Source organism: Rhynchophorus ferrugineus, unplaced genomic scaffold (genome assembly GCF_030347505.1).
Source record: "Rhynchophorus ferrugineus isolate W39M unplaced genomic scaffold, kcgeb_rfMv2 rfM3, whole genome shotgun sequence".
NCBI classification, from domain to species: domain Eukaryota; kingdom Metazoa; phylum Arthropoda; class Insecta; order Coleoptera; family Curculionidae; genus Rhynchophorus; species Rhynchophorus ferrugineus.
In genome coordinates this window covers 70,645,007-70,660,554 of record NW_027472582.1, presented here as the reverse complement: position 1 = coordinate 70,660,554, position 15,548 = coordinate 70,645,007, and the positions used below count along the sequence as shown (strand labels likewise).

At 29.7% G+C, this 15,548-nt stretch overlaps 1 protein-coding gene across 1 annotated transcript; it reads right to left on the bottom strand.

Annotated features, from left to right (window-relative positions):
* Positions 1 to 396: 396 nt before the first annotated feature.
* On the bottom strand, positions 397 to 5,367 carry LOC143194118 (trypsin-6-like). Its single transcript, XM_076400702.1, has 7 exons — positions 5,218 to 5,367; positions 5,046 to 5,101; positions 3,731 to 3,819; positions 3,517 to 3,676; positions 2,548 to 2,632; positions 2,304 to 2,482; positions 397 to 614 (listed from the first exon to the last, which is right to left on the bottom strand). Exons 1-7 carry the CDS (start codon positions 5,285 to 5,287, stop codon positions 471 to 473), a joined length of 783 nt encoding a protein of 260 aa, XP_076256817.1. The 5' UTR covers positions 5,288 to 5,367; the 3' UTR covers positions 397 to 470.
* Between the last annotated feature and the right edge of the window lie 10,181 nt (positions 5,368 to 15,548).

Sequence of the window (15,548 nt, the reverse complement as noted above, 5' to 3'; positions counted from 1 at the left end):
AGCCACCTATATGTCAGGTCGGGGACTTTTCATTTCCTCTTCGGAATCATACTAACTGCGCGTGTCATGAAGTGTGAAAAATGTAGAATAACAAAAACTTGTATTTTACTTTAGAAACTATTTTATATTACGGGAAGAAATGATGATAGTCGAACAACGATATTGAGGATTTAAATATATTATAATATAAATCAAACTCTTGTTTCTAGATAACATACTCATCACGCCATTAATAGAGACGTAAACTTGGACACTTTGTATCAGGTTGTATCAGTCGCAAAATATAATATATATGCTTCACTGGTCTATTATGTAAAAATGTCTACTAAATGTTTACTAATAACAAAAATTAATATAGAATAAAAAAACAAATATTTGAATTATAATGATATTCCGTTATAAGTTATATGAATAAATATATTTATTATATCCTTTATATGAAATATATAAATATACAAAAATAAAGGCTATTAAATACCGGTGACACTGTATATCCAATCTCTATAGTAAGAAACACTTGAAAATCCAACTACACGACTGCCACAGGGAATGGTCATCCAAGCTAAAACGCCATATTGGACTCCATCTATGACATACGGGCTTCCGGAATCTTTCTGTAAAGATATAATGAAAATATAAACCAAGAGAAAACAAGCACTAAGAGTATTTTTAGTTTATGTTTGTAAAAGGAACAATTATAAAAGAACACGAAGAAAAACGCTTTCATTTAAAATAATAAATAATGTTAAATAAATGATATATATATATATATATATATATATATATATATATATATATATATTAAGGTTTCTCGAACAATTGTGCTTAAAAAACCTGACAAACCGGCAAAATAAGATGGCTGATCCTACATGCCTATTTCGCGATATCGAAATTATTTGAGAATCTGCTGTTAAAACGTATTAAATAATTTATAGATACACCATACTTCCTCTTTGGATTTCAAAATCACCACTCGATAATCGCCTAATTACACAGAGGTATAACGGTTGTTGAAAAGGCATTCGAAGAAAATAAATACTGACTTGTAATACTGTCCGTTATTCTCGGACATCTCACAAGCTTTTGACCGGATAAGGCATTTGGGATTAATCTACAAAATAAGCAAATTGCTACCGCGGAATTACTGCCGACTGCTGAAATCTCTTTAAAAGACAATTTAGAGCATCGCATGAAAGGGCATTCTCAACACTTAAAACTGTTTCGGCTGGAGTCCCACAGAGTAATGTCTTGGAACCTCTCCTGTATTTGCTCTGTACTGCTGATATCCCAACAACAAAAGATACAGTACTTGGAACATTTGCCGACACAATTATCATGAAATAAGATGTATTTCTGTCTAAGGCTCTAGAAAAAGTAGCGGCCAATAGGATCTACAAATGAACTAGAAACTAGAAAATACAGCTTAATGGTTCCAAATCTGTCCAGGTTAATTTTGCGTTGCGGTGAAATGACATAAACTTAATTATATCATTTGACGGGTGCCCGATTCCTCAAGCAGAATCAGCTAAATACCTCAGAATACATCTTGATAGCAGGTTAAACTGGCAACATCATATTAGACAAAAAGCAGAGCAGATTAGACTGAAAGTCAAGCAACTGTGTTAGTCGAAAAATACTCTTAACATGACATAAAGACAATTTGATGGGATTGGTTTATCAGTCAATCTTAGAGCCAATTTGGACCTATGGTGTTTAACTATAGGGTTGCACTAAAACATCAGACCAACTAGTAATCTAATGCACCCAAAACAAAGTTATACGATTAATTACCAATACTTATCGATACGTAACTAACGAAGAGCTGCCCGATGACACCGAAATCAAAAGGATATACGGAATAATTCTAGATTTCGCCTTAAAACATCAAATAAGGTTGCTAATTCACAGCAACGTGGAAGCTATAGTGCTAAGATTGAAGCGAACCAAACCACACGAACTTGTTTAATGTATAAGTGTATTCTTAACTTTAGCTTAAGTAGTTTAGTTTTATATCAATTTAAGAAATATATACTGATGTACTAAACCTGTGGACGCTTTACTTGTGTATTAATGCAAGTACAACAGAACAGTAGTAATAAATTAATTTGTAGTTTAGGATTGTTCTAAGCATATCTAGTGTAATATTTAATTAATAAAAAAATTATGGTTTTTGATATTTACTTAAATAATTAAATTAATTTAAAAAGCACCTAAAATAATTATGTATAACAAGTTAAGTAAATTAAATTTAATACTATCATCATCATTAGTAATAAATCTATCAAGATATAAATAATACTTACATAACAAACACCTCTTCCTTCTTTGTCCGATCCTCCGCATATATTAGTACCATCATCTTGATATAATTCCATAGAGTTATTTATGCAATAGTCCCTTTCGTAGGTTGTGATATTAATTTTTTGTAATATAGGCGAAAGATCTCCAGTAATAGTTGTAAAACCCCATCCAGATAAGAGTCCTTTTGAAAAATGTTGGTTCCAATAAAACAAAATAAAATTTCCGAAAATTCTAGGGTAATTTTACCTGTTTGATTGTAAGGGACTTCGGCATTTCTTTCAGCTAACTTAACAGGTTTAGCAGTCGGTCCATATGGGATATCTTCTGCTAACTATATATATAAAATTTTATATATTATCATGATATGTTTTTGGGTCTCAAAAAATGTATGTATTAAAGTTTGAAAGCTCTGACTTTAGTCTTCCATAACGGACAATTTACCTGCTACTATGAGTTATTATTTATTGATTTTATTTGATAAGAATGGAGAGTATGCATTCATTTTCGATATACATTACTTATTCTATAAGATTTTAAAGAATCTGCAGTCAGGGCCCATCAGATTTTTGTGATGATATTGGTCAAATATATTTTGGCAGTCGAATTAGAGAACTACCTAAATTTCAGCTAAAACTGAATAAATTGTTAAAAATTCGCTGTCACAAACTCATACACTGTATTTTTGGATTAAACAAAAATAATTTCCTAGAGTTGTTAAATTTAACGTTTATTAAAATCATCAATGCTGATATACCCAGCAATAGTTCTAAAGTCATCTTCCTTGGCACTTCTTCAGAGGTGCGTGGCGAGGCGTGACTTCATGTCCTCATGTCTCCACTTGTGTCCGAAATTCATTCATCTTCATTTTATGTACCAATTTACTGCTAGAGGGCAGTCAGATACACTCTTACAGCTGAGATAAGAAGATGTCGCATAAACAGGGTCTTCTCCACACCTGTAGCCTTTTGGTTATTATTTGTTTCGTTCCATATGGTGTATTCCATTGTTTTCCAAAAACGAATGGACAAATTAATAATTTCAAAACGGATACCGTTTTATTGACATTAGTGTTTTGCCAGAGAATGAAAAAAATTTGAAAAGAACATGATAAAGGATATTTTGATTAAACTTTATTTGTGTTATTATTAATTTCTAGTGCTAATACATACATTTTTTAAAAATTTAAATACAGAAAATATATTTTACTGTGCTTACCTCTATAACTGCTATGTCATTTAAAATGTACCCATAGGATGAATTTACGCGAATAAACTGAATATCAGGATGGGTAATGAAATTTTTCACGGCAATAGTCCTGTTTGGATCATATTTATATTGGTCTACCACTATTGTACCATATTTAACTGTTTCTATACTGAAAATGAATTCTTATTTTGAATAGATACTAAGCATTAAAGTGTCAGCTTACTCGGAACAGTGGCCAGCAGTCAAAATCCAGCGACTTCCAATAATTGATCCTCCACAGTCATGTTCATTAAAGTCTAATCTCAAAGAAACCTAATAAGAAATTATAATCGTTATAGTGAGATTTGCTGGTCAAATTTTCTACTGAAATGGAACATTTCAGTGATTGATGATGACGTTCTTGAAGAAAGCATCTAGAGATTTAGTAGAATCGATCGAATCGGAACATTTTAGATCAATACGAATTTGGCGATGATTTGAACGAGGCTTAACAATGTGAGTCTTCCAATTATTTACGAAAAAAATTATTTAAGGGGGATAGGTATAGAGGCTTCAAAAAGGCTTTTTTAGTATATATATATAAGTATATAAGTATAGAGGCTTTTTTTCTCGACATATTTGGATGCGTGCTTATTTAACGAAGGGCTTCCAGTATTTTAACCATTCTAAATGAGCTTCATATTAGCGTTTGCATTATTAGCGTTTGTAGCAGAAACTTGGATAATGCCTAATAAGTGGACAATCGACGCATAATCCGACAAAATCGATGGAGCTCTTTGGACAATAAAGAATCCCGAAAAGCTCGAAAAGAACAGCAGCAAGTCGAAAATGGCACATATGAAGTTGATGAAGGAGCGCAATATAATGCTGGGATAGCTTCTCTGTAATAGTTTCTCTGCTAACTAGAATTTTCATCCCCCTACCTGGCCGAAAACACAAAACGCGTGGCATATGTATATTCATTGTGCGATTAAAAAACTTGTTTACAACTAACTAAACTTGTTACTAAAAAGTTGTTTAAACATTCTTAAATACATGTAAAAGATGGGGCAAAAGCTTGCATGCCATCTTGGTAATGTAACGTTTAGTTCAGTTTCGCTTTAACCATACTGTTGTATACGTCCAAATTTAATTATGGATAAATATACGCCACAAGAACAAGAAGAAGTAGTGACAATATTTATTGAAAATCATCATTATTGCCACCTCCCTAATCCTCCTTAAGCATTGTGTCTTCTTTTCCTTAACGAATTTCTAGAATTAATTTTGGTCTATACGAATGCGAAGTTAATTGATGCGAGTGTCAAGTACTCAAGGGCTTGAAGACTTTAAATTCTATGTCTAAGTGAAAAGTGGAACAAAGATTTGTCTGTTCTGTAAAAATGAAAATGTAAAAAAAAATGTTTCGCTTTTTTACAAACATGGTTTTCTTTATCTTACAACGTCTATTGCAGCAAAACATATATAAAATTAAGAATCGCTTCTCTGTATTAACAAATATTGCAATGTGATAGTTAATAATTATATCAGTAACTTACCATATAGGGAAATTCTCCTTCCACGGCATCAATCCCATCAAATAATTGTAATTGTCCTAGAAAAAACATTAAAATTAGAAAAAATAAATAAAGGCGAAGAGTGAATAACAATTTTTTTTGTCATTATTCAACATCTAACTAAATAAGTTAAGTAAAAATAATATGCACTTACCTTGTACCAATTTAAAACTTAATACTGAAATAATAGATATTGCCACAATACATATTTTGAGTGAAACCATTTTGGTGTAAAATGTGCGAACTTACGTTTACAAATAAAATTGGCGGTTTATAGAATTTCTATTTATAAGAACAATATCTGATTTATTTGCTCTCCAGATAAATGTATCTAAAGATATTGACTTGCTGGGTATTTATCAAATTATGTACAAGTATCTTATTTAAATGAGATAACGACTTAACTGAATAAGTGATACACGATACTTGTTTCAGTTTTATCCAATTTTTTCATCTCTTTTTGTAGTCGCGTACAGAAATATTAATGCCCTTAACATTAGAAGTAAGTAATCGTTCACATATTTCACATCTAGTCGTTTATTGAGGAAAAATTGATGGTAAATACGACTAATAAGATTGAAACAAATTCTAAGAATGGCCTTCAGTCAAGCGCTCCTCACTATAAACAACATACAACTTTTGATAAACCCGCACAAAATTTTGCTTTCACACATTTTTTTTTCTAAGTATTTGTTCAAAATGATGGTAACAATAATTTATGTACAACTATCGCCAACAAGTAAACAGTTAGCCACAGATGATTTGTTTCATCCATTGTTAATTACATAATGTCACTTACAAACATCATTAGCTATCAAACCATTCCAATTTAAAATTCCAAATAAAACTTTCAAAAATATTTTTCAAGTATTTCATGTTTTTGTAAGTGGAACTTCCTGTTTTGTTCATAAACGTTGGATCTAAATGTAATTATACTGAATATGTTTATCATTGTGAAGTCAAATTTGAAGTATATAAGCCACTTATTATTCCTATATAAGAAACACTTAAGTACTTTTTTTACTACATCAGCGTTACTTACAAAATAATTTTGCGTTTGATATATTATTATTGTATTATGAACGAACATTTAATTTAACTAATTCATTGTACAATTATTGCAACAATGATGTTAATAAAACCTCTCTTATCTTTTGTTGAAAAATATGTTCTATATTATAAGAGATCGCAGATTTACAGTTTGTGATATTATATTCGGAATAAAAATTGCAAATATGATAAAGTAAAAAACACTAAATAAATACTTTCAAGCTTTGAGAAACACAATTTAAGATAAAAGGCTACCAAAGCGAACTAAAGCTGCTATGTATTAACTTAATCCATTGGAATTTGGACAGGAACTTGCAATTCACAGTGAACGGTCACCAAAAATTGCAGTATTTAAGTTTCTGAGTCGGAATATGACGTCACTAGGAAACTTGGAAAACCATTCCGTAAGGGGTTACCATAGAAATTTGGGAAAAAACAATGCCATTTTGAAGATCATCAAAAGCAAACTGCCGTACAATCGATAGTCAAAACCAATTTTACAACAAATATAAGCTGTGCAGATGGGACAGCGACTATGTACATCCCTATGGCAGTTTCTTTAGGAGAAAGTTGTCATATAAAGATCGATCAATAACTCCGTAGAGCTTTACCAATTTATCTTTATCTACATATCTATTTTAGTACAGCTAAAACTGTCCCCAGCCGCCTTGGTTGGCGCACTGGTAAAGGCGACAGGACGGTCCACCTACTGTTGCGATAGTCGCGGTCACGCTGGTAACCAGGCTGGGTAAGACCGGATATCTTCTGGGATGATTTCTAAGTTAGTCACTCGCTAGTCGGTAGACTTAATACCGAGGACCGTGGTTCGAGGCCACGTTAAACTGTAGGTCCAGTCCAGATATACCCTCGTTGGTACAAGGACTTTAAAATATATATATATATAAAAAACTCTCACCACACCACAATGATAGTGAATTAAAACCAGAGCCAAAAGGTTTTTTGATAAAGGGAAGAAAAATGATTATTGGCGTAGGAAAGTTATTTTATTCGTATATTTCGTTTATACCGATAAAATAATAATTTCAGATGTTATTGTGATGTTTTGGATCAATAGGATGAAGAAATTGGTAAAAAATAATATTTTCAAAACAAAAAGGAAATACACAATTATTAGAATAAGATGTAACCAATTATTTAAGCATTTTATTCATTAAAACTATACCTGCAATATAGTTTAATGTTTTGAAGTTTAACAATGTTATACTGAAAAATAAAGTAATTTTTACAAAATATCATTAGCGTTTCTAATAATTTCCATTTCCTTTTCAGTTACTATTCTTTAGATTATGAAGTTCAACAATTTAAACACCTGAATCATCAATCTTTTAAGATTTGGAGCATATTCTCCACCATTTGTTTACAATAACCTTATCTTTACCATCAAGAACCCGTATCGTTTACGGCACCAAAACTATAACCAGCATTCGTTTCTCACACGTCGAGGGACAGAGAAAGAGAGAGTATTGTTTGAAGGGACATGGCTTATTTACTTTCAAATACAAACATCTCGCATATAGACAAATCAAGAATGTACAGGCATATTTTCTTGGGTAGATGTTTTCTCGTTCGGATCTGGGGGCGGTCAGGTTCGCGGAGGTGGCGGTTATGCCTTATTTAGCCAAAAGGCGAGTCCCGAAGACAACGGGAAGGTCATCCGACAAATATGTAACTGTTTCGGTCTGTACGTGTGGCCGATACAGGCGATTTGTTTGTGCTATTGACGGCTCGATTGGATGGAATCGTTAATATATTCGATTAATAATATGAATCGCCCCTACCATGGTGATTCTCGCTAATACGGATTATTTCAAATGGAAACCGACAGGTGCGCATTGTAATAAATTTATTTTTGTGGTTGAGAGATGCTTACTAATCACTCAGAATATAAACCTCCTTAATTTTGGTTTTTCATTGTTTTTTATTGTCTCTAACTTAACCATTCGCCGGTAGGATTAATGGAAATAGTAAAAACTATATACACATTACTCCAATTTTATTCCAAATTTATTTTTACTGAATAATTCATAGTGATATATCTAAGTATTACAATCTGGATATTTTGAAATTGAAAACTTTGCTTACTCTTTTCTCGAAGTTTAGTCTAAGTTACTCTTTATTAACAGTACTGAACTTTATGTGTTTAAGATTATGAAATATATATTATTTATGAATACACTGCAACTTATTTGAAGAATATCCCAAACAGTTGAAATCTACGATATTGCAAAAGTCATCTTGGTTTCACGCTTATCGGTGGATATTTAAGAAAAATCCACTGAACAGAGAAATTAAAAAGAAATTCACTGTCTCTTCAATAGACCTTTAGGATATATAATCCACTTAGGCAAATCATCTCGTTCTTTCTTAGTTGTATAACGACACTCAACTATATATTATTTTAAATGTTATTTTAATTCTTGATAGTCATCAGGATCAATCAAACATTATCATCTGACCCCTCGATATTTATTTTTATTGAATAGACTCATAATAATATAACTAAAAATTACAATCTGAATATTTTGAAATTGAAAATTTGCTTACTTTAACAATAACAGTTAAGTCTTTACTCTAAGTTTAGTCTAAGTTACTCTTTATTGACAGAACTGAACTTTCTATGTTTAAGGTTATGGAATATATATTATTTATGAATACACTACAACTTATTTGAAGAATATCCCAAACAGTTCAAATCTGCGATATTGCAAAAGTAACCTTGGTTTCAGCCTTATCCGTAGATATTTTTCTTAAATCCACTGAACAGAGGAATTTAAAAGAAGCTCATAGTCCACTCAGCTAAATCATCTCACTCTTACTTAGTTCTATAACAACACTCAACTCAAGACTTCATACAGACAACTAAATATGAAAATACATATAGTATTTTAATTTTATTTTAATTCCTGATACTCATCAGGATCAATCAAATATCATCTTCTAACGCCTCAATCGATATGTATTTTTATTGAATAATATCATAGTCATATATCTAAAAATTACAATATGAGCAATTACTTGATCAATGAGTAATATTACTCAGTCCTAAATTGGGTTAACTTCAGCATAAACTGAACTTGACTTACCCATTAAAATAGTTCAGGTTCGACAACCTTGTTTACAACTTCCACACCAAACTACGCTAGTTCAAGAGCTTTAGTCCTGTTCAATTGCTTTGTTTGATCCATGCGATTAAAAAACCAGACTGATTCGACACTGATATAGCGAAAACATTCTTGTTGATGGCGCTGAGTTAGTTCGTTTTTATTCGTGTAGCTCACGGTGTGAATTTTCAAGTCTCTTTTTAAATCAATTTAACATGGATTTTCGTTTCTTACAACCCAAAATACATATATTTTGAGAGTTTTATCTTAATAAGAGAGGTTGAAAAATATCGCACTTTTTCCATCTAAATGTTCGGAAAATTTGCGATTTTTTGCCATTTTCAATATTTTTGTTCTCATTTCTGTTCGGATAATCTCAGGTTAACATAATTCACTGAATTTATAAAGAATTTTACGCCGAATCGAATGGTGGTATAGTAAATTATGTAGAATCCTTAGTTTTAAGATATATTATAAAAAGTGTATTTTTGTTAAATATCATTGAAACTGTCAACTCTAGAGCAATTTAACATTGATTTTCCTTTCTTACAACCCAAAATACATATATTTTGAGAGTTTTTTCTTAATCCGAGAGGTTGAAAAATATCGCACTTTTTCCATCTAAATGTTCGGAAAATTTGCGATTTTTTGTCATTTTCAATATTTTTGTTCCCATTTCTGTTCGGATAATCTCAGGTTAACATAACTCACAGAATTTATAATTTTACGCCAAATCGAATGGTGGTATAGCAAGTTCTATACAATCCTTAGTTTTTAATATATATAATAAAAAGTGTATTTTCAAAAATTTATGGATTTCGGTTTTTGTTAGATATCATTGAAACCGTCAATTCTAAAGCAATTTAACAGGCATTTTCATTTCTTACAACACAAAATACATATATTTTGAGAGTTTTATCTTAATCTGAGGGGTTGAAAATATCGCACTTTTTTCATCTAAATGTTCGGAAAATTTGCGATTTTTTGCCATTTTCAATATTTTTGTTCCCATTTCTGTTGCGATAATCTCAAGTTAATAAAAATCACAAAATTTATAAAGAATTTTACGCCGAATCGAATGGTGGTATAGTAAATTATGTAGAATCCTTAGTTTTTAAGATATATTATAAAAAGTGTATTTTTGTTAAATATCATTGAAACTGTCAACGCTAAAGCAAATTAACATGGATTTTCTTTTCTTACAACCCAAAATACATATATTTTGATAGTTTTATCTTAATCCGAGAGGTTGAAAAATATCGCACTTTTTCCATCTAAATGGTCGGAAAATTTGCGATTTTTTGCCATTTTCAATATTTTTGTTCCCATTTCTGTTGCGATAATCTCAAGTTAATAAAAATCACAAAATTTATAAAGAATTTTACGCCGAATCGAATGGTGGTATAGTAAATTATGTAGAATCCTTAGTTTTTAAGATATATTATAAAAAGTGTATTTTTGTTAAATATCATTGAAACTGTCAACTCTAAAACAATTTAACATGGATTTTCCTTTCTTACAACTCAAAATACATATATTTTGAGAGTTTTATCTTAATCCGAGAGGTTGAAAAATATCGCACTTTTTCTATCTAAATGGTCGGAAATTTGCGATTTTTTGCCATTTTCAATATTTTTGTTCCCATTTTTGTTGCGATAATCTCAGGTTAATATAAATCACAAAATTTATAAAGAATTTTTCGCCGAATCGAATGGTGGTACAGTAAATTCTATACAATCCTTAGTTTTTAAGATATATTTTAAAAAGTGTATTATCAAAAAATGTATCGATTTCGGTTTTTGTTAGATATCACTGAAACCATCAATTCTAAAGCAATTTAACATGGATTTTAGTTTCTTACAACACAAAATATTTTGAGAGTTTTATCTTAATCCGAGGGGTTGAAAAATATCCATTTTTCTAACAATTTAGGTCGGAAAATTTGCGATTTTTTGGCATTTTCAATATTTTTGTTCCCATTTCTGTTCGGATAATCTCAGGTTAACATAACTCACAGAATTTATAAAGAATTTTACGCCGAATCGAATGGTGCTATAGTAAATTCTATACAATCCTTAGTTTTTAAGATATATTATAAAAAGTGTATTTTTGTTAAATATCATTGAAACTGTCAACTCTAAAACAATTTAACATGGATTTTCCTTTCTTACAACTCAAAATACATATATTTTGAGAGTTTTATCTTAATCCGAGAGGTTGAAAAATATCGCACTTTTTCTATCTAAATGGTCGGAAATTTGCGATTTTTTGCCATTTTCAATATTTTTGTTCCCATTTTTGTTGCGATAATCTCAGGTTAATATAAATCACAAAATTTATAAAGAATTTTTCGCCGAATCGAATGGTGGTACAGTAAATTCTATACAATCCTTAGTTTTTAAGATATATTTTAAAAAGTGTATTATCAAAAAATGTATCGATTTCGGTTTTTGTTAGATATCACTGAAACCATCAATTCTAAAGCAATTTAACATGGATTTTAGTTTCTTACAACACAAAATATTTTGAGAGTTTTATCTTAATCCGAGGGGTTGAAAAATATCCATTTTTCTAACAATTTAGGTCGGAAAATTTGCGATTTTTTGGCATTTTCAATATTTTTGTTCCCATTTCTGTTCGGATAATCTCAGGTTAACATAACTCACAGAATTTATAAAGAATTTTACGCCGAATCGAATGGTGCTATAGTAAATTCTATACAATCCTTAGTTTTTAAGATATATTATAAAAAGTGTATTTTTGTTAAATATCATTGAAACTGTCAACTCTACAGCAATTTAACTTGAACTTTCCTTTCTTACAACGCAAAATACATATATTTTGAGAGTTTTATCTTAATCCGAGAGGTTGAAAAATATCGCACTTTTTTCATCTAAATGTTCGGAAAATTTGCAATTTTTTGCCATTTTCAATATTTTTGTTCCCATTTCTGTTCGGATAGTCTCAGGTTAACATAACTCACAGAATTTATAAAGAATTTTACGCCGAATCGAACGGTGGTATAGTAAATTATGTCGAATCCTTAGTTTTTAAGATATATAATAAAAAGTGCTTTTTTGTTAAATATCATTGAAACTGTCAACTCTAAAGCAATTTAACATGGATTTTCCTTTCTTACAACCCAAAATAAATATATTTTGAGAGTTTTATCTTAATCCGAAAGGTTGAAAAATATCCATTTTTCTAACCATTTAGGTCGGAAAATTTGCGATTTTTGGCATTTTCAATATTTTTGTTCCCATTTCTGTTCGGATAATCTCAGGTTAACATAACTCACAGAATTTATAAAGAATTTTACGCCGAATCGAATGGTGCTATAGTAAATTCTATACAAACCTTAGTTTTTAAGATATATTATAAAAAGTGTATTTTTGTTAAATATCATTGAAACTGTCAACTCTAAAGCAATTTAACATGGATTTTCGTTTCTTACAACACAAAATACATATATTTTGAGAGTTTTATCTTAATCCGAGGGGTTGAAAAATATCCATTTTTCTAACCATTTAGGTCGGAAAATTTGCGATTTTTTGGCATTTTCAATATTTTTGTTCCCATTTCTGTTCGGATAATCTCAGGTTAACATAACTCACAGAATTTATAAAGAATTTTACGCCGAATCGAATGGTGCTATAGTAAATCCTATACAATCCTTAGTTTTTAAGATATATTATAAAAAGTGTATTTTTGTTAAATATCATTGAAAATACACTTTTATTATATATATATTATTAATAATTGCGATAATCTCAGGTTAATAAAAATCACAGAATTTATAAAGAATTTTATGCCGAATCGAATGGTGGTATAGTAAATTCTATACAATCCTTAGTTTATAAGATATATTATAAAAAGTGTATTTTTGTTTAATATCATTGAAACTGTCAACTCTAAAGCAATTTAACATGGATTTTCCTTTCTTACAACTCAAAATACATATATTTTGAGAGTTTTATCTTAATCCGAGAGGTTAAAAAATATCGCACTTTTTCCATCTAAATGTTCGTGTTTTCCATCGAATGGTGGTATAGTAAATTCTATGCAATAATTAGTTTTTAAGATATATTATAAAAAGTGTATTTTTGTTAAATATCATTGAAACTGTCAACTCTAAAGCAATTTAACATGGATTTTCCTTTCTTACAACCCAAAATACATATATTTTAGGAGTTTTATCTTAATCCGAGAGGTTGAAAAATATCGCACTTTTTCCATCTAAATGTTCGGAAAATTTGCGATTTTTTGCCATTTTCAATATTTTTGTTCCCATTCCTGTTCGGATAATCTCAGGTTAATATAACTCACAGAATTTATAAAGAATTTTACGCCGAATCGAATGGTGGTATAGTAAATTCTATACAATAATTAGTTTTTAAGATATATTATAAAAAGTATATTTTTGTTAAATATCATTGAAACTGTCAACTCTAAAGCAATTTAACATGGATTTTCCTTTCTTACAACCCAAAATACATATATTTTGAGAGTTTTATCTTAATCCGAGAGGTTGAAAAATATCGCAATTTTTTCCATCTAAATGTTCGGAAAATTTGCGATTTTTTGCCATTTTCAATATTTTTGTTCCCATTTATGTTCGGATAATCTCAGGCTAACATAACTCACAGAATTTATTAAGAATTTTACGCAGAATCGAATGGTGGTATAGTAAATTCTATTCAATCATTAGTTTTTAAGATATATTATAAAAAGTGTTTTTTTGTTTAATATCATTGAAACTGTCAACTCTAAAGCAATTTAACATGGATTTTACTTTCTTACAACCCAAAATACATATATTTTGAGAGTTTTATCTTAATCCGAAAGGTTGAAAAATATCACACTTTTTCCATCTAAATGTTCGGAAAATTTGCGATTTTTTGCCATTTTCAATATTTTTGTTCCCATTTCTGTTGCGATAATCTCAGGTTAATAAAAATCACAGAATTTATAAAGAATTTTATGCCGAATCGAATGGTGGTATAGTAAATTCTATACAATCCTTAGTTTTTAAGATATATTATAAAAAGTGTATTTTTGTTAAATATCATTGAAACTGTCAACTCTAAAGCAATTTAACATGGATTTTTCTTTCTTACAACCCAAAATACATATATTTTGAGAGTTTTATCTTAATCCGAGAGGTTGAAAAATATCGCACTTTTTCTATCTAAATGGTCGAAAAATTTGCGATTTTTTACCATTTTCTATATTTTAGTTCCCATTTCTGTTCGGATAATCTCAGGTTAACATATCTCACAGAATTTATAAAGAATTTTACGCCGAATCGAACGGTGGTATAGTAAATTATGTCGAATCCTTAGTTTTTAAGATATATAATAAAAAGTGTATTTTTGTAAAATATCATTGAAACTGTCAACTCTAAAGCAATTTAACATGGATTTTCCTTTCTTACAACCCTAAATAAATATATTTTGAGAGTTTTATCTTAATCCGAAAGGTTGAAAAATATCGCACTTTTTCCATCTAAATGGTCGGAAAATTTGCGATTTTTTGCCATTTTCAATATTTGTTTCCATTTCTGTTGCGATAATCTCAGGTTAATAAAAATTACAAAATTTATAAAGAATTTTACGCCGAATCGAATGGTGGTATAGTAAATTATGTAGAATCCTTAGTTTTTAAGATATATTATAAAAAGTGCATTTTTGTTAAATATCATTGAAAATACACTTTTATTATATATATATTATTAATAATTGCGATAATCTCAGGTTAATAAAAATCACAGAATTTATAAAGAATTTTATGCCGAATCGAATGGTGGTATAGTAAATTCTATACAATCCTTAGTTTTTAAGATATATTATAAAAAGTGAATTTTTGTTAAATATCATTAAAACTGTCAACTCTAAAGCAATTTAACATGGATTTTCCTTTCTTACAACTCAAAATACATATATTTTGAGAGTTTTATCTTAATCCGAGAGGTTGAAAAATATCGCACTTTTTCCATCTAAATGTTCGGAAAATTTGCGATTTTCTGCCATTTTCAATATTTTTGTTCCCATTTCTGTTCGGATAATCTCAGGTTAATATAACTCACAGAATTTATAAAGAATTTTATGCCGAACCGAATGGTGGTATAGTAAATTCTATACAATCCTTAGTTTTTAAGATATATTATAAAAAGTGTATTTTTGTTAAATATCATGGAAACTGTCAACTCTAAAGCAATTTAACATGGATTTTCCTTTCTTACAACTCAAAATACATATATTTTGAGAGTTTTATCTTAATCCGAGAGGTTGAAAAATATCGCACTTTTTCCATC

What these genes read in the sequence shown, in the direction of transcription:
- LOC143194118 (XM_076400702.1), bottom strand. Translation starts at nt 5,287, where the DNA reads ATGGTTTCACTCAAAATATGTATTGTGGCAATATCTATTATTTCAGTA. An exon ending in AAGTTTTAAATTGGTACAAG is followed by an intron (nt 5,102 to 5,217) that starts GTAAGTGCATAT and finishes TGTTTTTTCTAG; the next exon opens with GACAATTACAATTATTTGAT. An exon ending in ATGACATAGCAGTTATAGAG is followed by an intron (nt 2,633 to 3,516) that starts GTAAGCACAGTA and finishes TTATATATATAG; the next exon opens with TTAGCAGAAGATATCCCATA.